The 22,425-nt window shown below is 35.9% G+C and overlaps 1 protein-coding gene across 8 annotated transcripts in view; it reads left to right on the top strand.

Moving 5' to 3' along the window:
• The window catches only part of SLC38A9 (solute carrier family 38 member 9), a 103,589-nt gene that overhangs the window by 26,005 nt on the left and 55,159 nt on the right, over nt 1–22,425 (top strand). For 6 of the 8 annotated variants that reach the window (XR_005210953.1, XR_005210954.1, XR_005210952.1 and 3 more), the window contains 4 exons: nt 9,280–9,412; nt 21,164–21,285; nt 21,422–21,485; nt 21,688–21,781. Coding sequence is in view for 5 of the 8 variants with exons in the window: in XM_037799226.1 (XP_037655154.1) it covers nt 9,280–9,412; nt 21,164–21,285; nt 21,422–21,485; nt 21,688–21,781 (413 nt within the window). In the remaining 3 variants the exon portion in view is untranslated. Of the gene's footprint in view, nt 1–6,850; nt 6,859–9,152; nt 9,413–21,163; nt 21,286–21,421; nt 21,486–21,687; nt 21,782–22,425 lie in introns of those variants that run through there. The other 2 variants (XM_037799228.1, XM_037799227.1) reach the window with 2 other exon arrangements.

Below are 22,425 nucleotides of genomic sequence, written 5' to 3'. Positions count from 1 at the left end.
AACTGGCAGAATCTATGGAAATGAAAGTTACAACACAAGGGATGAAAGACAATAGAAACATACAACAGCAGATCTCAAGAGGCAGAAGAAAACACTCAGGAACTGGAGAACAGGGCAACTAAAAGCCTATACATGAAAGAACAGATAAAGAAAAGAACAGAAAAATACAAGCAACGTCTCCGGGAACTTAAGGGTAAAATGAAATGCAGGAATGTACATGTCATTGGTGTCCCAGAAGGAGAAGAGAAGGGAAAGGGGGCAGAAGCAGTAATAGAGGAAATAATCAATGAAAATTTCCTATCTCTTATGAAAGTCATAAAATTACAGATCCGAAAAGCACAGTGTACCCCAAACAGAATAGATCTGAATAGGCCTATGCCAAGACACTTAATAATCAGATTGTCAAATGTCAATGATAAAGAGAGAATCTTGAAAGCAACAAGAGAAAAGCGTTCCATCACATACAAAGGAAGCTGGATAAGACTATGTGCTGATTTCTCAATTGAAACCATGGAAGCAGGAAGGAAGTGGAGTGATTTATTTAAGATACTGAAAGAGAAAAATCACCAACCAAGAAACCTATATCTGGCAAAACTGTCCTTCAAATATGAGGGAGAGCTTAAAATATTCTCTGACAGACAATGAGAGAGTTTGTGAACAAGACAGCAGCTCTACAGGAAACACTAAAGGAAGCACTGCAGACAGAAAGGAAAAGACAGGAGTGAGAGCTTTGGAAACAATTTTGGGAGATAGTAGCACAGCAATGTAAGTATACTGAACAAAGATGACTGTGAGTATGGTTGAAAGAGGAAGGTTAGGAGCATGTGGGACACCAGAATGAAAGATGAAAGATAAAGACTGGGACTGTATAACTCAGTGAAACCTAGGATGCTCAATGATTGTAATAAAAGGTACAAAAACGTTTTTACATGAGATAGAACAAATGAATGTCAACATTGCAAGGTGTTAAAAGTAGGGTGGGATTGGGGGGAAAATACAATCAATGCAAACCAGAGACTAATTAACAGAAGCATTGTGTTATGCTACCTTTAATATAACAAAGGCAATATACCAAAGTTAAATGCATTTGAGGGTGGAGAGGACGTAGGGGAAGGGTATGGGACTCCTGGCATTGGTGATGTTGTCTGACTCTTTATTCTACTTTAGTTTAGTTCTGTCTTTCCTTTGTTGCTTTCTAGCTGTCATGTTTTTTTCTCTTTCTTTTTTCTTTTTCTTTTATCTCTCTACCTTCTTTGACTCTTCCTCCTTCTTTGTGGAAGAAATGGAGATGTCCTTATATAGATAGTGGTGATGGTGCTGAATACATAAATACATGACTATACTATTCTCTGACAAACTGACAATGAGGGAACCAACGATTGTTTACTTAGGACAGAATGTGTGGTTTGTGAACAAAACCGTCTTAAAAAAAATGGGTTGATGAAGAAAACTTGAGGGCACTATATTGAGTGAAATAAGACAGACACATAAGGACAAATATTGCAGGGTCTCACTGATATAAACTAATTATAATATGTAAACTCATAGACATGAAATATAAGTTACCAGGATATAGAACAAGGCTAAAGAATGGGGAGCGGTTGCTTATTATGAGCAGAATGTTCAACTAGGGTGAACTTAAACGTTTTGAAATGGACAGAGGTAATGGTAGCACGTTGTGAGAATAACTAACAGTGCTGAATGGAGTGTGAAAGTGGTAGAAAGGGTAAGCTCAGAGTCACATATGTCACCAGAAGGAAAGTTGGAGGTTAAAAGATGGGAATGTATAAAACAGTGAATCTTGTGGTGGACAATGTCCATGATTAACTGTACAAATATTAGAAATCTCTTTCATGAACTAGAACAAATGTATGATGCTATAACTAGAAGTTAATAAGAGAGGGGCATATAGGAAAAAATATATACCTATTGCAAAATATATACTGCAGTTAGTAGTATTTTAACATTCTTTCATCAACAGTAACAAATGTACTATACCAAAACTATGAATCAATAATGGAGGGGAAGTGGATAGGGGTATGGGAGGATTTGAGTTTCCTTTTTTTGTCTTTATGTCTTTTCTGGAGCAATGAAAATGTTCTAAAAATTGAAAAAAAATTTAATAGTGCTAATGGATACCCAGCTGTATGATGGTACCATGAGCAAATGATTGTACACCTTGGATCTTTGGATAATTGTATGGTATGTGAACAATCTTGATAAACAAAAAAAAAGTAAGTAACACTAAAATTGGGAATGGGTAACTTTCAACCAAATTTTGTTACCATTTGCTTTTTCCCTTTATAGAGCAGTAGTATCCAAATTTAAAATCATACCACCCTTATCAGTAAAATCTAATAAAAATTGGGACTGCATATATATATATGTGTGTCTATGCATATTGAGTTGCAAATTAAATACATGTACTTCAGTACTTATATATTTGTCCATTAAGCATAAATAAAAATAGAAATTTAAAATTATAAGAAGATGTAATAAACAACCTTAATAAAGTTAACTTTATTTCTCTCCCAATTAACCTGGGAAGGATGGTTCCATTTAGTAACTCCTCACCTTTCCCCAGCAGAGAGATTTTTCACCTCCTGGGGGTTCCTTCTACCAAGTCAATACTTAACTTTTTTATTCTTCTGTTGTGTGGGGGGGATGAGTTGGGGAGAGGAGGGTAGTTGTTGGAAGTGAATGGTAGAGCTAGAAGGGTGTCAGGAATGGTGAAGACAGGGAAGTGGAAGAGGGGGAAAGGGGAAAGGAGAAATTGGGGGATTGACTGGAGAGAGAACCAAAAAAGGTGAACAAAACTACTGGCTGTTTTCAAATTAACGATATTAAATCAACAACAACATTAGTATTTTGAACTTTAAAACAGCATGGAATACCAGAATACTGGAATTATAACTGTTTAATGTTTGTTTTTATAATTTAATGTTTTATTGATGTTTTATGATGTTTATAAATTTTTATATTTAAAGTATATTGAATATTTACTTTCACATATTTTTAAACGTTTTATACTTCTGAACACTTTTGTTGAAAATATTGGTATTAAGACTTGTATTACATGAAATAAATAGCAAGATGTTAGTGTTGTCATTTTGCTTCAGTGTTACAATTATTACTTTGATTTTTTTAATTTTTAATAATAGGTTCAGAGCCCATTTAAATTCTTCATTTGGAAATTTTTAAGTGTTAGAAAATTTTAAATCCTTATATATAGATTGCAGATATGAGTTTTGATTGGTGACTTCCTTTTTAGCAATAAAATCACATAACAATGGAAACATTTCTTAACATTCATTATCAGAATGTTCTTTGTAAAACATGAGTTTTTTAAAAAGCAACTACTTTCTCAGTCACTGTTAAAATATTACCTTTACCTGATGGGAGATAGATTACGTGAGGTTTTTTTGGTTTTTAACATCTGCTGTGTACCTACGTAGCATACTAATGATCGTTAACGTGTTGTCATAGAATAGGGCAGCAAATTAGGAACAGTTGTCTTTTTTGTAGAAGAAAAATAGATAACTCATTTAATTTTGACAATTCTTTTAAAGTACTTTGCCACAAGATAACCAGCTAATTTTGTTATGGTATGAAAGATTTTTTTTTTGTCCCTCCTGATCTCATTACTAAATTTTGAAAGAATGTGTTATTTTTGCAATCTATTTTATTGTAATATTTTTTAATCGTGATATATAATATATACAAAAGACTGCATAAAGCTCACAGATAATTTAAAAAGCAATTACAAAGCCAACACTTATCCAGCCAACACCTAGATCAAGGAATAACAACCCAGAAGTCCCCCGTGTGTCCTTCCAGAAACACATCCCCCTTACTCCTTTTGTATGATTATCACCCATTTTCCTTTATAGATTTACTGTTTGTGTATCCCTAAATACTGAATTCAGTCTTATCTGTTTTTGAACTTCATATAAATGGGATCATACTATGTATATTCTTCTGTGGTTTCTTTTCAGCATTGTAATTTTCATCCAAGTTGTGTGTATTTGTAGTTCTTCCATTTCCACTGGTTTCTAATATTTTATTCTATGAATATCTGCAATTTCTTTATCCATTCTACTGTTGATGGACATTTGGAATGTTTCTAGTGTGGGGCTCTTACAAATAGTTCTCCTATAAACATTATTGTTTGTCTTCTTGCATACATGTATGAGGACTTTTCTAAGATATATACTTAGGAGTGGACTTGCTTGTTAGTAATGTATGTGTAGAATCAACTTGATTAGATTATACCAGTGTTTTCCATAGGGGTTATTCCAATTTACATTCCCACTAGAGTATGTTAGAGTTTCTATTGCTCTACCTCCTACTAGTTTTTGGTTTGTTAGAGTTTAAAATTTTAGCCATTCTGGTGCATCTCATGTTTTTGCAAGAAAATGGGGTTGGTAAATGTTATTAGCGACTATTTGTTCTGGTATTAAAGGTGACTTTATTTATTTGTTTATTTTTTGTATACTTTTTCACGTTTCTGGAGTATTTGCACTTACCATCCATTTACTACACTGTTTCTCTCATTCTCTTTTATAGAAAACTCCTTTCAAGGATTATCTATATTCACCATATTTAATTTTGCTCTTCTCATTTTTTCTCTTAAAGCCAATTCACTTAACACTCCACTAAAACTGCTCACATCAAGGTCACCATTGACTTCCATTTTGCTAAATCCAGTGGTCACTTCCTTTGTCAATCCTCATCTCATTTGACCTGGCAATAGCATTTCATGCAGTTGATCATTCTCCACTTCTGAAAGCATTGCCTTTAATTGGCTAAGGATATCACACTAGACCAATTTTCTTCCTGGTTGCTTCTTCTCATTTTGTACAACATTTGATATTTTTTGAGTATTGCCTCCATCATTTTCCCTAACATTTTCATTTTGAAAATTTTAAGCTTCCATAATTTCTCATTTTTTTTTCTGATTATAAAAGTAGTCCAGCAGATGAGTAGAAAAATGAGGACAAAAATTAAATGAAAAGTAAGGTGTTCTTTTATTTTTATTTTTATTTTGGAGTAATGAAAATGTTCAAAACTTGATTGTGGTGATGAATGCACAACTATATGATCGTACTGTGAAGAATTGATTGTACACTGGATGATTGTATAGTATGTGAATATATCTCAAAACTGAATTTTAAAAATCTATGATCATTATATTAAGGCTATATAAGATGTCATCACTGGGGGAAGCTGAGTGAAGGCTATGTGAGAACTCTCTGTACTATTTTTCCAAATTCTAAGTGAGTCTAAAATTATTTCTAAGTAAATTTCTTTTTAAGTAATGCAAGTTTCTATCTTTATTCATTCACCAGATTTTGTTGAATTCCTAGAACAGAACTGTTCTAGGCCCTGGGAATAAATAGTGAAAAAATTGACAGAAATTCCTGCCTTTATGGAGCTTACATTTTACTGAAGGTGTCCAGCAATAAAATTAATAAGTATAGTATAAATGCTGTGGTGTAAACAAAATAAGCAAGAAGATAGTAAAAATGCTAAAGAGAAACTGTAAAGCAGAGGAGAGAAGTAGAAATTTTAAATATGGTGACCAGGTTAGTCAAGTGCCTCATAGAGAAGGGGGCTTTTAAGGAAAGACCTGAAAGAAGTAAGGAAGCAAGCCATGCAAATATCTAGGGGAAAGGTCTTCAGGGCCTTTGTTTTTACCTGAAATTAATGACAAAGGCCCTGAAGTAAGCTTCTGACTTAGGCTTTTAGTGTTCTTAGTGTTGATAGCTTGCAATGTTGGCAACTTGTAGTGTTCCTGGAGTGGTGAGAAGGCCAGTGTGATTAGTGTAGTAGACAATGTGCGCAAAAGATGGGGTTTGGGGAAGGTATGACAGGGAGCAATTTGAATCAAGAGTTCACGCTGGAGAGAACCATTGAGTATCATCAGCATGCACGTGATGTTTAAAGTTACATGACCAGATAAACCCAGAGTCATTGTAGATAGAGAAAAGAAAATGTGTATGGATTATACTCTAGGGTTCTGTGAAGATTGGGGATTTGAAAAAATAAGCAAAGGAGGCTAAGACTGAGGGTTCTTCCTTTTAGGATTAAGTCCTCTGTTGGTATGTGGAGTCTTCCATATACTGGCTCAGGTTTACCTTGTTTCCTGTCACTTCTCTTCCCATTACTGACAGTTTTTTTAAAAATATATATCATGCTCTCTCTTCTTTTGGCTCTTTTTTGAAACACTGTTCCCTTCCTCTTCCCCATACCTGACTAACTCATTTATATCTTTTAAGACTCAGCTCAGCTATAACTTTCTCGGTTGTTGGCTAGACTATGTTTCATTTCTCCTTCTTTGTAATCCCAGAGTACCCTACACACACCCAGCATCACATAACCCTCTCCACTTTCTCTTGCTCCCATTGTGGTTTACAAGCACTCTCTTTCTCTTTCTCTCTGGATTAGAATTACTTACTTATATATCTCCTCCAGTCAATTAAGATCCTTGAGGTTCTGTGTCTTATTTTATGGTTTAATGTTTAGCATCATGCTTAGTACTTTGTTGGCACTTAAATAATATTTATTTAATAAATTTGAGAACCAGTACAAATTAATTGGCTGAAATAGAAAGAGAAGAGCCTTATATAGGCTCCATCTTTGAAGACATTGAATAAAGTCGGAATGTAGATCAGGTTTTTGTGATAGAGGATGTGTTATAGGCATCAAAGGAAGTGAGAAACATGTCAGCAAGTCAGCGCTTACCAGTATTTTTCAAGTAGCAGCAAGGAATTTTTAGGCAAAATGACTTCGTTAACTTCTTTACAGTCTTCTTTGTTGAAAAGCTGCCTAGCAAGCATACAGTGTTTCACAAAGTAGGTAAGTATATTAGAGCTGTTCTTTATTTTAAATGTTTATTTGTATGAGTTTCTGTGAATACCTGATTCCCATTTCATTTTTTTTTTAACAAACTACCCTAATCTGGCAGGTGTTTCAGTGCCTCAACTTTCAAAGGGATGTTAATAAATGAACAGTTTTAAGCCAAAGGTCTCCCTATTGGGTATGAACCTTCTGAAGTGTCATGAAATTGATATTAAACTTTAAAGAAGCATAATTGGTCAGTAGGAGGGTGGAGACAGATTAAAAAGCCAAAAATTTTTAAGGAATTTAAGGAGTGGAACCTAGAAAATAAATTAGCTAGAAATAAAGTTTCTGTGTTTATAAGTATATTAAATGAAAACATGGGGGTTTGATTTACTTTTTAAAATATTTTTAAAATTTGCTGAATATTAAAAGCATTCTCTTTGTGGCATGACCATAAATATTTATAAAACAAATATAACTTCTTCTACACGAAATATCATAATTTATTTTCAGTATGGCAGAGTTGAGCTATATTGCAAATGGGAGGCAAACATTGATAGGAAGCAATCGTGTAAGACTGTTCAAAACAAAAAAGCCCAAGTTTCAAAGGTCTTTTATTCTGAATATTGTTCTCTGTATAGTATTGTTTAATTTTAAGTGTTTTCAGATCCAACTAAAGCTCATTTGAGAAATATAATTTATGTTTTTGCTTTCTCAGATGAAGTTTTAAGCATATGTTTTTAATAATTCAGTTAAAATATGCTGAGTTGTATATTTTTAAAGAGGTTTTGTTTTGAAAAGATTCCAAAGTATTTGTTTAAACGGGCACTCACCATCTTGATGAAAACTGTTGAAGAAAAGCTATCAGAGTCATTCTGTTCACAGGGTTACCCAAGCCAACTAAATGGGTATAGTTAACACTTCTCCAAGAGGCCAGGAGCCAAGAAATATAACACTCTCTGAGCTGCTTTTCAGCATGGCTTCAGAGCAACTTAGTGGTCAATATTAATACCATTGAATTTTCAGAGTAAAAAGCTACAAAGAGAACATCTATATCTCTTTCAATAGTATCAGTATCATATTCATCAGTCTCTTTTATAATCCATGATTAGTTTGAATCTCTACCTTATGTTGGCATTAAAGGTGTAGTTCTTTTTCCTGAATTTTATGAGGCATTGTCCTTTCAAAACAAGAAAGGAATACCCTGTCTTGTAACTCCAGATATGATTAAACTATCTCTGGTTATAAATACATTTTAGTACTAGTGAGTTGTCATTGTACAGATGTAAATTATATGATATACACAAATGCCTTGGGAGGATTGAGTTATCTCAGGCTACCCAACTTATAATTAGGGATTGCTTATTTAGCTTCTTTGATCTGACCCATTCTTTTTCATTATATCCCCATGAGACTGATTGATACCACTAAATCCTTTTAACAGTTATGTTAATATATTTTAAGCTCTTTTATAACCATAAGTTAGACAGGTTAAATGGAATCAATGATAAATCTCTGGTTTTTCATCATTATTTGAATCTGTGTTTAATCTTAAATGGCAAATTAAATAGAGATTGAAACACAGTGTCATTTGTAACTTGCAGGGATCTGGGAGTCAGCAGAGGAATGCAGTCCTTTCATGGCAACTCTGACTGGTCTTTCCTTTTTGAACAGAATATTACTGGAAGCTTAGAAATCAAATGGAGGGAATTTTAGTAAACAACTGAAGGGCTTTATCACTAAAAATGATGATTGAAAACCAGAATCTTCAGCTGTCTGGGACACAGTTATAGGAAGGAAGCATACATACAAAGAAAAGTCTAATAGAATGTTGCTGAAACTAGTAAGAAAAAGAAGAACCAAATATCTTTAGTGTCCTGATGTCCCATTTGATACTACTTTGAAAAAGTCTCCCAAGGGAAATGGGTGAGATCACTAATCCTTAGTACTTGAACCAGGAAATAGGAATCCTGTTTATCATAGGAAATAATTTTGGCCCATAGGGAAGGAGCCGAGGCTTTTCAGTAGAAGGACAGTTTTGTCTGTAATTTCTTTGATTTATTGCCAAAAGCTTTTTCAGAGAATATTCAAAGCTGTGTCTAAGTTTCATTGTTGACAACTGACAGCTGCTATATTTCTTTTTAATAACTCGTTTAAGCTCTTTCTGTTATGTCTTTCCTATTGTGAAATTCCTACAGATTAAAAAAAATAATAAACATGGTATAAAGTAAAAGTATTATTACACAAAAGCTTTATTCTGTGGATTGGATAATACTTCTTTTGTGGAATTTTTTTTTCCTCATCAAAAGTGAGACGTGAATGCCTTGCCTTGGTACATCCCATTTCTAATGGAGGACAAGATGTTATTTTCTTCAATGGCTGCCTTCCAGAATTCTGGCTGAATGCGCTTTGTCAAGCATATATTCCCTTCTCTAGGCCTTTCTATATAGAGCCCACAAACATCGTCAATGTGAATGATGTCATTCAGAGGGTTAGTGACCATGCCTCTGCCATGAACAAGAGGATTCATTACTACAGCCGGCTTACCGCTCCAGCAGACAAGGCACTGGTAAGGGGCAAAGCATTACTAATAGTCTAATAGTAAATTGACATGATCAGCGAACAATATAAGCCAGGGCAACTCCCAATGGTTGAGCTTTTTGCTGGCCATATTCCAAGGCCATTGCAGGTCAGTTCATTCTTAACCTGGTTTGGCAGAGAGATATTTGAAATAATCTCTTTGTTGGCCCAAAGATATTTTAGATTAAATTCTGGTAAAATCCACAATCCCTCTCTGAGGAGAATATATAACTTTTGAAATGGCAGTTTAGGTCTTAATTAATAACATAGACAGTAATAGGTTCTGGTAAGTCTGTTCAAATTTTTTGTTTTTTATTACAGAAGTGTTAGGTTTATAGAAAAACCATGCATAAAATGCGGAGTTTCCATATACCGCTCTATTAACACCTTGTATTGGTGTGGTGTATTTGTTACAGTTGATGAAAGAATGTTTTTATAATTGTATTATTAACTGTAGTCCATGGTTTACATTAGAGTTCACTGTGTTGTACAACCCTGTGGTTTGGTTTGGTTTGGTTCTAATTTTTTTTCTATTAACATATACAGCCTAAAATTTTCCCCTTAATACCAAATACAGATATAGAATTCAGTGCTGTTAACTATGTTAACAATGTTGTGCTACCATCACCACCATCCATTACCAAAACTTTTCCATCATTCAAAATAAAAATTCTATACAATTTAAGCTATAACGCCACATTCCATACCCTCAGCCCAACCCCTGGTATTGTAGTTATTGCTTATTCTAATTATTTCATGTCATTGATATCATACAGTATTTGTCCTTTTGTGTCTGGGCTATTTCACTCAACATGGTGTCTAAAGATTTATTCATGTTGTCACATATATCAGAACTTCCTGTATATGACTGCATAATATTCCATTCTATGTAGATACCATATTTTGTAGACACTTGGGTTGCTTTCATCTTTTGGCAATTGTGAATAATGCTGCCATTAACATCAGCTTGCAAATATTTGTTCGACTCCCTGCTTACAATTCTTATACACATATACCTAGAAGTGGGATTGACATGTAATATGGTATTTCTATGCTTAACTTTCTGAGAAGCTTCCAAAATGTCTTCCACAGTGACTGTATCATTTTAGATTCCCATCAACAATGAATAAGTGTTCCTATTTCTTTACATCCTCTCCAACACTTCTAATTTTCCATTTTCTAAATAGTAGCCACTCCATTGAGTATGAAATGGTATATCATTGTGGTTTTGATTTGCATTTCCCTGATGGCTAATGATGTTGAGCATCGTTTCATGTGCTTTTGGTAAGTTCTATGTCTTCTTTAGAGAAATGTCTGTTCAAGTCTTCTGCCCAATTTTAAATAGTTTTTTTTTTTCTTCTCTTTTTTGTTTTTGAGTTGTAGGATTTCTTTGTATATTCTGGATATTAAACCCTTATTGGATATGTGGTTTTCAAATTTTTTCTCCCATTGTGTAGGTTGTCATTGTACTTTGATGGTAAAGTCCTTTGATGCATGAAAGTTTGTGATTTTTATAAGGTCCCATTTATCTATTTTTTTTCTTTTGTTGCTTATGCTTTGGTTGTAAAGTCTGAGAAACCATTGCTTAACACAAGATCCTGAAGATAAGTCCCTATGTCTTCTTCTAAGGGGAGTTTAATAGTTCTAGTTCTTCTGTTTAGGTCTTTGTTCCATTTTGAGTTGATTTTGTATATGATGTGAAGTAGAGGTCCATCTTCATTCTTTTGCGTATGGACATCCAGTTTTTCCAGCACCATTTTTTTTAGAAGATTATTCTTTGCAACTGAGTGGTCTTGGGACCCCTGTCAAAAATCATTTGGCCATAAATGTGAGGGTTGATTTCTGAACTTGAAATTCGATTCTGTTGATCTATATGTATGTCCTTATGCCAGTACCATGCTGCTTTGATTGCTGTTGCTTTCTAATAACTTTTAAGATCAGGTAGTGTGAGTCCTCCAACTATGTTCTTTTTTTTTCAAGATGGCTTTGGCTATTCAGGACTTTTTACACTTTCATATAATTTTGATGATTGACTTTTCCATATCTGCAAACAGGGCTGTTGAAATTTTGCTTGAGACTGCATTGAATCTGTAAATAGCTTCAGGTTAATTGATATCTTATCAATTTTTAGTCTTTCAGTCCATGAACACAAATGACTATTCTTCCATTTATTTAGGTCTTCTTTGATTTCTTTTAGCAGTGTTTTGTAGTTTTCTCTGTACAAGTCCTTTATATTCTTGGTTTGATTTATTCCTAGTATTTGATTCTTTTGTTCCTATTGTAAATATAATTTTTAACTCTTTTTTAGTGCAATTTTATTCAGATATATTCACATACCATACAGTCATCCAATCAGTTGTTCACAGTATCATCATATAGTTGTGTATTCATTACCACAATTTTTTGGACATTTTCATTACTCCAAAAAATTAAACTAAAAATAAGACTAAAACTAAAAATAAAAGTAAAAAAGAACACCCAAACCATCTCATACTCCTTTTTCCTCCCTATTATTCATTTACTTTTTATCTCTCTTTTTTCTACTTATCTGTCATACACTGGATAAAGGGAGTGTGAGCCACAAGGTTTTCACAATCACACAGTAACACCATATAAGCTATGTAGTTATACGATCATCTTCAAGAATCCAGGATACCAGATTGCAGTTCAATGGTTTCAGGTATTTCCTTCTAGCTATTCTAATACACTAAAAGCTAAAAAGGGATATCTATATAATGCATAAGAATAACCTCCAGAATGACCTCTTGACTCCATTTGAGATCTCTCAGCCAATGAAACTTTATTTTGTATAATTTCTCTTCCCCCTTTTGGTCAATCCCACTATGCCAGGTCCAGGCTCATCCCTGGGAGTCATGTCCCACGTTGCCAGGGAGATTTATATCCCTGGGAGTCATGACCCATGTAGAGGGGAGGACAGTGAGTTTACCTGCTGAGTTGGTTTAGAAAGAGACAGGCCACATCTGAGCAACAAAAGAGGTTATCTGGGGGGTGACTGTTAGGCACAATTATAAGTAGGCTTAGACTCTCCTTTGCAGTAATCAGCTTCATAAGGACAAGTCCCAAGATCAAGGACTTGGCCTACAATAGTGGTAGTCCCCAATGCTTGCAAGAATATCAGAAATTCCCTAGGTAGGGAAGTTCAGTGTTTCCACATTTTCTACCAGGCTGTCAAGGGGACTTTTTATTCTCTGTCCAAATTACTCTGGGATGTATCAGGATTTCATGCTAACCTGTACAAACAAACCAGGTCTCACCTCCATTCAGGTTTCTATGTAATTATGGTGTTTGAATGAACTGATCATACAAGTTAACTTATATAGTGTGCTACAGAAAATATAGATTTTGCATCGAATAAACATCTCTTCCTTTGGTCCCACACAGAAATGGAGGTATTAAAACATAGTCAATATCATCCTTTTCCTTTTAGTCTGGTTTACCTTAGTTCTAATCAAGTCCATTTCATTCATATCTCTGATTGAAGTCTGATCTCTTTTTCAGCCTCTTTAACATTTGCTCTATGGGGTAATGCTGACATTCATAGCTGCTGAACTCTGGCTCTGAGTCTCAGGTGTCACACAGATACCCGAAGTTCCAGGGCCCAACCAGGTTATACACAAACAGCTCAGCATCTCAGAATTTAGAGACAACCATTACAACTCATGAAAAGATATTACTGCTGTAACAGCTTACAATCTAGGAACCTTTACCATAAGCCTTCCCCTGATAATTGATGCTCTCAGATTCAATTCTCAGAGTTTGCACATTATAGTTAGTCCATATTAGTGAGGTGTTACAATGTTTGTCTTTTCATTTCTGGCTTATTTCACTCAACATACTGTCCTTGAGGTCCATTCATCTAGTTGCATAGCTCACAACTTCGTTTCTTCTTGCCACTGCTCAGTATACCATTGTATGTATACACCACAGGTCACCATTCTTTTCATCAGTTGATGTTCCCTTAGGCCACCTCCACTCATTATGAATTCTGCTGCCATAAACACTAGTGTGCATTGTCCACTCATGTGCCTGCTCTCAGTTCTTCCAAGTATATACCCAATAATGGGGTTGCAAGCCCATATGGCAACCCCATATTTAGCTTCCTGTGGAACCACCACACTGTCCTCCAGCTGGGCTGTGCCATTCTACCTCCCTATCAACAGGGAATAGGTACATCCCTCTCTTCACATTTTCTCCAGCACTTGTATCCCTCTGTTTATGTTTTAAACAGTTTTATTCACACACCATACAATCCCCCCCTAAGTAAACAATTGATTATTCCCAGTATAATCACATAATTATGCATTTACCACCACAGTCTATGTGAGGACATTTCCATTTCTTCTCCAAAGAAAGAGAAAAAGGAGAAAAAAAAATGAAGAATAAAAATACAAAAGATAGAAGAAAATAAAAATAAAATACAGTGAAAAGGTCAGACAACAATACCACCACCAAGAATCCCATGTCACTCCTTTATATCCCCCTCTTACAGACATTTAGCTTTGGTATATTGCCTTTGTTACAATTAGTGAAAGTGTATTACAGTGTTACCGTTAACTAGAGACTCTAGTTTGGATTGATTGTATTTTTTTCCCTATACCATCCAATTTTCAACACCTTGCAATGTTGATATTTATTTGTTCTCCCTCATTTAAAAACATTCTTATATTTGTACATGTAATCACCATCACTGACCACTCCAGGTTTCACTAAGTTATACAATCCCAGTCTTTATCTTCTATCTTTCCTTCTGGTGTCATACATGCTCTTAGCCTTCATCTTGCAGCCATACTCACACTCCTCTTTGTTCAGAGAATTTACACTACTGTGTTACCATCACTACTATTATGCTATCCATTCCATTTCTGGATCTGTACAATCAATTCTGTTGAACCTTCTGTACTCCTTCAGCATCAAATGCCCGATCTCTAACCTCTTTCTATCTCTTGATAACCTGTGTTCTCATCTCTCAAATTATGCTCATCAATGTTAGTCCATATTAGTGAGACCATACAGTATCCTTACTGATAGTCTTCATTTCTATACTCTTCTCCAAACTACTCTCTCCTGTCTTTTCCTATCTGCCTATAGTGCTCCCTTTAGTATTTCTTGTAGAGCAGTTATTTTGTTCACAAACTCTCAGTGTCTGTTTGAAAATATTTTAAACTCTCTCTCATTTTTTGAAGGACAGTTTTGCTGGATATAGAATTCTTGGTTGGCAGTTTTTCTCTTTCAGTATCTTAAATATACCACTTCCTTCTCGCCTCCGTGATTTCTACTGAGAAATCCGCACATAGTCTTATTGAGCTTCCTTTGTATCTAATGGATTGCTTTTCTCATGCTGATTTCACAATTCTCCCTGTCTTTGACATTTGATAATATGATTATTAAGTGTCTTGGAGTTGGTCTACTCAGATCTATTCTGTTTGGGGTAAGTTGCGCTTCTTGGATCTGTAATGTTATAGCTTTCATAAGAGATAGGAAATTTTCAGTGATTATTTCTCCATTCTTTCTGCCCCTTTTCCCTTCTCATCTCCTTCTGGGACACCCGTGACACATATATTTGTGCACTTCATGTTGTTATTCAATTCCCTGAGACTCTGCTCATATTTTTCCATTCTTTTCCCTATCTGTTCTTTTGTGTGTAGGATTTCAGATGTCCTCTCCTCTAGTTCCTGAATCCTTTCTTCTGCCTCTTCAAATCTGCTGTTGTATGTCTCCATTGTGTTTTCCATCTCTTCTATTGTGCCTTTCATCCCTTGAGTTCTGCCAACTGTTTTTTCAAACTTTCACGTTCTTCCCTTATGTTTGCCCAATGTCTTCTTTATATCCTTCATCTCTTTTGCCATATCTTTCCTCAACCAGTTGATTTGATTTTTGAATTGATTTAGCATATTTGTTTGAAGATCTTTAATTAGTTGTTTCAACTTCTGTATCTCATTTGATGTGTAAGTTTGTTCCTTTGACTGGGCCATATCTTCATTTTCTGGTGTAATTCATAATTTTATGTTGTCTAGGCATCTAGTTTCCTTGATTACCCCAATCAGATTTTCCCAGACCGGACAGACCCAGGTCTCAGGAGGAGGCTGTATTCAGTATCAGGTTTCCCTGAGGGTGAGACCCAGCAGATTGTGAGACTTTCCTGTGAGGCCTCTAGACTGTGCTTTTCGTATCCTGCCCAGCAGTTGGCACTTGTCAGTCCTCAGCTCCCCACTGGCATAAAGAGGTGCAGTGTATTTAATTCTCAGTGGACCCTGTCCTGGCCATTGACTGAAGGTATCAGAAGCCAAGCTTAAGCTGTTTCTGTTTTTTGTTTGTTTGTTTGTTTGTTTTTAATCCCAGGCCCTGAGGTCTGAGATCTCTGAGGGAGAGCTGCCACTTGAGCTGGGCCCCACCCCACCCCCTTTTCTTAGGGAAGATAAGCCTTTTAGGGAATTATCTTCTACACTTGAGTTTTCCTTTTGACTCTCTGACTATCTTAACTCCACCCTTGCTTGGGTCGGTGCTGACCATTGAAAATGCCTGAGACTTTCTCTAACGACCTACTTAGAATAAGAGAAGGAAAAAGGAAAAAAGAAGTCCCCTTTTCAGAGCCAGTCTCCAGCCCTCCAGTTCACCAGGCAAGAATCAGAGTTGGTACCCAGTTCTGTGTGCCCCTTTTCTTGGGACACAGCCTTTTTCCAGTATTCTGAGCTCAGTGGACTCCAAAAGCCTCTGTTTTTATGTATTTATGCTTTTTTCCCCCCATCAGCCCTGCCTGCTCTCTGCCAGGAGAAAGCTCTTGGTTCCTTTCCTGCTTGCTCCAGGTTTATCTGTGCTTGTAGCTGGTATTCAGTAGTCCAGATTTGTCCATTAAAACCTCATTTGGAGCTTGGTTGAGCTACATTCCCTTGCTCCTGGCAGGGACTGCTTCTTTTTCCCACAGTGAAGTTTTCCAACTCAGCCTGCAGGGCCAGTTGAGGGAGAGGTGCCAGCGCCACAGTTTGGGGAGCTTTACTTACAGTTCTATACTGCGATCTCAGCCATTCCACCCATTCCAGACTGGTGTATGTTCAGTCACAGATGTTTTCCCTATCAGTTGTTCCAGACTATTTTCTAGTTATTTGCTATTCCTGTCTATTTACTAGTTGCTCTAGGGGTCTAACTTAATACCACACCTTCCAGTGCCGCTATCTTGCCCCGCCTCCTGTAAACAGAATTTTTTCTTGCCTTTTTTTCTTCAGATTGGTTCATTACTGGCATACAAAAACACTGCTGATTTTTGTGTGTTTATCTTGTACCCCACCACTTTGCTGAATTCAAAGCTGAACTCCCTCAGCTTTTGTTTACCTGGGAATGTCCAATCTTTCTCTCATTTTTGAAAGAAATTCTTGCCAAATAGAAAATTCCTGGTTGGCAATTGTTTTCTTTCAGCACTTTAAATATTTCCTATTACTGCCTTCTTGCCTTCATAGTTTCTGATGAGAAATTGGCACTTTATCTTATTGGGATTCCCTTGTACATAGCATGTTGCTTTTCTCTTGCTGCTCTCAGAGCTCTCTCCTTGTCCTTGGCATTAGGCAGTTTGATTACTATATGTGTGGGTGTGATTCTCTTTGAATTTATCCTATATGGGGTTAGTTGGACTTCTTGAAGGTACATATCCATGTCTTTTGTTAAAATTGAGGAGTTTTCTGCCAGTATTGCTTTGGCTATTCCTTCTGCCCTTTCTTTCATCTCCTTCTGGAACTCCCATAATGTATACATTGGTATACTTGATGATGTCCCACAGGTCTCTTAGGAGACTCTTTTTTATTCTTTTTCCTTTCTGCTTTTCAGCCTGAATCATTTCAATTGTCTTGTCTCCAGGGTTACTGATTCTTTCTTCTGCCACCTCCAATCTGCTGTTAGAACCCTCTAGGGAATTTTTCATTTCAATTATTGTGTTCTTCAACTCCAGTATTTCTTTTTGGGAATCTCAATGTCCATTCATTGTTTTCTTCATCTCCTTTAGTTCTTCCTCTGTGTTTTCATTTATATTTTCAAGCATATTGAAGATGATTTTTTTAAAGTCTCTGCCCATTATGTCCAAACTATGGTCCTCTTCATTAATGGTTTCTGGATTTTTTTATCTTGTTCCTTTGGGTGGACCATCATTTCCTATTTCTTCATTTGTCTTATAATCTTTTTTTTGTTTGTTTTTGCACACTGTGCACTTAAATATTTTAAAGTATTAACATTGGGAGCCTGAGTTAAATACATAAGCCTGAGGCAAATGCAAAGTGCAGAGACCTCTGTCTTATCTGAGCCTGTAAGGAGCTGAAGAGCCTATTTCTTTTCCTGGACTTGTGCTTCCTCCTGGCCTTAGGAATTACAGTTTACAGGAGCTGAATGAATGCCCCCTCTATTTCCTTTGAAATAGACTCTCACTCCCTCCTGGATGCTCCTTTGTTTGCCTCTGCCCCAGGCCACTTCAGTTTAATTGTTTCTTAAGCTGTCCCAACTGTTTGCAAGCTGCTTCTCCATCCTCAGGACAAACTCTGGGAGGGGGAGTCTGAGACAAGTTCTCCAACCCAATCCCCCAGACTTCCACTGGATATTTTGGCACTGATATACCTGCACACCAGTATTCACACAAGGGCCACTCTGCTCCCTGTGGAACAGGGCCAGGGACCCACAATGGGAGTGCAAGCTGGCTCCATCTGACATTATGCAGGGGGTGCGGGAGGGACCAGAAAAGACACTAGAAGTTTTTTCCATGGCTTTTGAAGCTGCATTTTCTTGTTTCAGCATTTGCCCAGTTAATGCATCCTTTCAACTGTTTCCCAGAGTTTTCAGGAAGGTTACTTACTGTCTTTAAGAATTCTCTGGCACCTTTGCATGAGGGAGTTTGGATCCTAGCCCCAAGGGATCTCATGTAGCTAATAAAAAGCAGTGGTCAGTGATCAGACCACACACCTCAGAATTTGGATGACTAAGTCTTTATATCCCATTCTAGCACCAGCAAGCTGCACCAGGAGCCCAAGCTTCAGTCCCAACTGCTACACACCATAGGCTGGATGAGTAGAGATCTTAACTGCTGCAGGGAGGGTGGAACTCACCGTTATTTGCTGCAAGTTGCTAGCCTCTTCCTCCCTGTATGCTGTGCAGTGTTCCACTATACTCCAGAGACTCAAAATAGTTGATTCAAACTGTTCCTGCCAGTTCAATAGTTGTTTTGGTGAAGGGGCTCATTTCTGGAGCCTCCTATTCCTCCATCTTCCCACAATCCTCTCTCCTGTTCAGTTTTTAAGTTTGAAGGTACACGGTAAAAATGTTTTAGATATATTGTACAGAAGTGGGAAATATTATGTATATGTAATATTTTTTCTATTTACCAGTATCCTTTTATAGATAAAGCACAGAGGTCAACGGGAATATGCTAAATATTTTAGGCCTTGCAGGCCACATACTTCACATACTCTTCTTTGCTTTTATTTTACAATCATTTAAATAAATAAAACCATTCTTAGCTCAGGGGCTGTAATATAATAGGTTGAAGACCAGATTTGGCCCACTGTTGACCTCTGATCTTCTAAAATTTATATTATTATTTTGGGATCAAAAATATGTATTATAAGTAAATTAGTTGATAATAAAAATATCATATATGAGATACTTAGAAACTTGAAAGCTTAAAGAAAGATAGACATGTTTTGGGAGGAAAAATCTGATTTCTTTTAATAGGTACTAGTAAGAAAAAGGGAGAAGGAAACCAACATTCATTAGAGTTTACTGTAAGGCAATGATTGTGCTAGTCATTTGAACATAGATCTTTCAGTTAATCCTCACAATAGCCATGGAAAGTATTAAGATCCCCTTTTGCATAGCCAAAGTAGGGACTTCCAGATTGTTCTGGGTAGGGTAATTTGTTCCCCTGTTTTTGGCTTATTTCCATCAGTAATTGTGGTAAAGTCTTGGTTTCATAATAAAGTAATCTGAGCTCTCTGGAGAGTAGAAGTAATCCAGTATCTCCGGGTCTAATGCAGAGCTCCTAGCAGCTCTATTCATGGGAGCAAACTTCAGAGATACTGACTGGGCCATTTTAGGCCTGAATGTACATTATTTGCTTGGCGCTTGTTAAAATGCAGAATCTCAGGCCTCATTCCAGACCTACTAAATTAAAATCTGCAATTTAAGATGATCCCTTGTGATTCATATTAGACTCCTGCCAGAGTGTGGAATCCAACCTTTCAATTTTCCTGTATCTCCTGAGAATTTGCGACTTCTTATCCTTTAGCTTCTAATCCTGCCCTACATATATTTCCAAAATATATGCCCTACATATGTTTTCTGAACTTGCTTTGCCTGCTCTGATCGCTTATCTTCTGTCTGCCGCAGACATGGTCCTGCCCCTTTTTAATTTCCTCCCCATGACAGAAGACAACAAAACCCAGACTTAAGAGGATCGTGGGTAAAGAGATAGAAGCAGACCCATATCTATATATGCCTTTGTATCTCTAGAAAGTAGTTTACAAAGCCACACCAAACAGCATCCAAGACATTCTTTGCCCACAACATGCTACCAGTCATATACATGAAGGGAAATGGACTTGACACCTTTTCTTTTTGTACCAATCTGTATCCTCTCTACCTACTAAAGCCTACTGTTCTCTTTATCAAAGTCTTCCCCAAGTATTTCTAGCCTCCATTAATTTTTTTGTCATTCTTGTGATAGGTTTCACAGAATATGACACTTAATTTTTATTCTGTCTTATGTCCTTGTCTTATAGCTTTATGTGTCTTCAATTGGAGATTCCAACTGGAATTTAAACTTCTTGAGGTTAGAGCTGTATATTATTTTTCTCTTGAATGCTGTATCTAGCCCAAAGTTGTAGATTTACATAGTAGATGTTAAATTAAAGATTGCTGATTTGTACCAGTCATCTCCTATGCCTTTAGCTACTATATGTAATAAAGACTATGTATTCTCAAGGAACTGACTGTTCTCAGGGAGGTGGGCAGAATTTCATCAGGAAACAGTATTTTTTTTCCCTTTCAAAATACAGGAGCAGGACTAGGAAGAAATGTAAAGGCGTAGGGTGGGAGCTATGTGTGTAAGAAACATAGATCTGTTCAATCAATCTCTATTATGTCTTCAGCCTCTCTCTGATGACACCTTCTCTTTTGCTTACATGCTTAAATCTCTTACCTTTTTCTTAAGCCCATTGACTTAGCTCACTTTTTTATTCTATCAAAGCATTTAAAAGAATAGTCTATATTTACTATTCCTTTCTTTGTCTTCTGTTGACTTCTTGATTTCTTATAGTCTGAGTTCCCCACTTTGCTAAAACCACTCTCCCATAGGTGTTCAGTGACCACTTAGTTCTTATAACTCCCCTCACTTAAGTCCCAAGTCTCCTCCATCCAGGATTCCTTTTATCTCAGTCTTGCTGGCTCTTCTTCCTCCTTTGTCCTGAAAATGAAGAGAAAAAATATTTTGACAGCTGCATATTCTAGGAATTCATCCCATTTCAGATGGAGAATTTATTGTGTTTGTAGTTTCTAAACTTTTGCTCCTTCAGGTCTTCCTCTACATTTGAAAAAGAATTTTTGTAAATTAACAGGGGTACATATTATTTATTTGATTGTGATATTTAATAATCTGTCTAGAATCAGGTACTCTGTACATAGAAAATATTCTCTTTTTCACATTTACTGGTTCTGACATTGCAGCACATTCCTCTATTTTTCTTTTTACCAGATTGCTCCAGATCATGTAGTTCCAGCTCCAGGAGAATGCTATGTATATAGTCCATTGGGTTCTGCTTATAAACTTGAAAGTTACAGTGAAGGATACGGTAAAAACACTAGTTTAGTAACCATGTGAGTACAACTACTTTTTTGAATCATAATTTAAATTATTTATGAATGAAAATTACTGGTTATTTTTATTTTAGGCCTAATTGCAGTGTTTGAAGAGTTAAATTCCATATTTTTACTGTTATTACTCTGTTTTCAGTTTTATGATTTGGAATACCATGATGGGAACATCTATACTAAGTATTCCATGGGGCATAAAACAGGTAATATAATTTTACAACACACCTTTTGTCAATGGAAGTTCTAATAAACCTATATAAAATTAAGGAAAATAGATGGTTACATTTAATTTTCCATTGGTTCCTACCTTTTTATCATGAGTGTCTAGGGTAGGATAATACAGTCACAAATGAATTTATTCTTATGTGATGATATATGTTACTCTATATTTTTATGTTTATACAGGCTGGATTTACTACTGGAATGTGTGTCATCATGTTGATGGGCCTTTTAACACTTTATTGCTGCTACAGAGTAGTGAAATCACGGACTAAGATATGTAAGAATTTGACACATAAAAATAGATTAGTAATGTGGGTATTAATAAATATTCCTTTTGTAATAGATCATTAATAATGTATATTCCACAAGTGTATGTTAACTGTCTACTTTATGCCTAGAGATTTACTTCTCTAATTCATAGCATTTGCCTGAGCTGTTATGGTGTAATACATTAATGGCTGCCTTTGAAATTCAGACAGACTGGGAATTCTTTGCATTCACTTTGGTGCTAGTTTCCTCAAGAGAATAATTTAAAATTCTATTTTTAAAAATAAGGTCTTTGCCAGAATTAAATTAAGAATTCTGGTTCTTAATACTTAACAGTGACTTGTTTTAACCTATACATAACCAAAATACCTAAATGTTGGAATCTCCTAAAAGTAAACATTTTAAATAGAAAAAGATGAAAATGTAAGCAATAATGTCTTTTGTGTAAATTCTTAAAGTTGCACCAGCACATTACCTCAACTTATCTGTATCAGTAAAATATCTTTTTTAGGTTGCTTTTAAATAGTTTATATGTTACTCTATATTTTTATATGTATACAAGCTGTGTAAATATATATTTTTACAAATAGGCATGCATTATCTCTTTGAAGCTTAGCAAGTATGAATCAGCAGACCAGGCTTTGCCTCCAGTTT

The sequence above is a fragment of the Choloepus didactylus genome, chromosome 11, assembly GCF_015220235.1.
Source record: "Choloepus didactylus isolate mChoDid1 chromosome 11, mChoDid1.pri, whole genome shotgun sequence".
NCBI classification, from domain to species: Eukaryota; Metazoa; Chordata; class Mammalia; order Pilosa; family Megalonychidae; genus Choloepus; species Choloepus didactylus.
The sequence above is the reverse complement of the archived record's forward strand: the minus strand, read 5'-3'. Positions and strand labels throughout refer to the sequence as shown.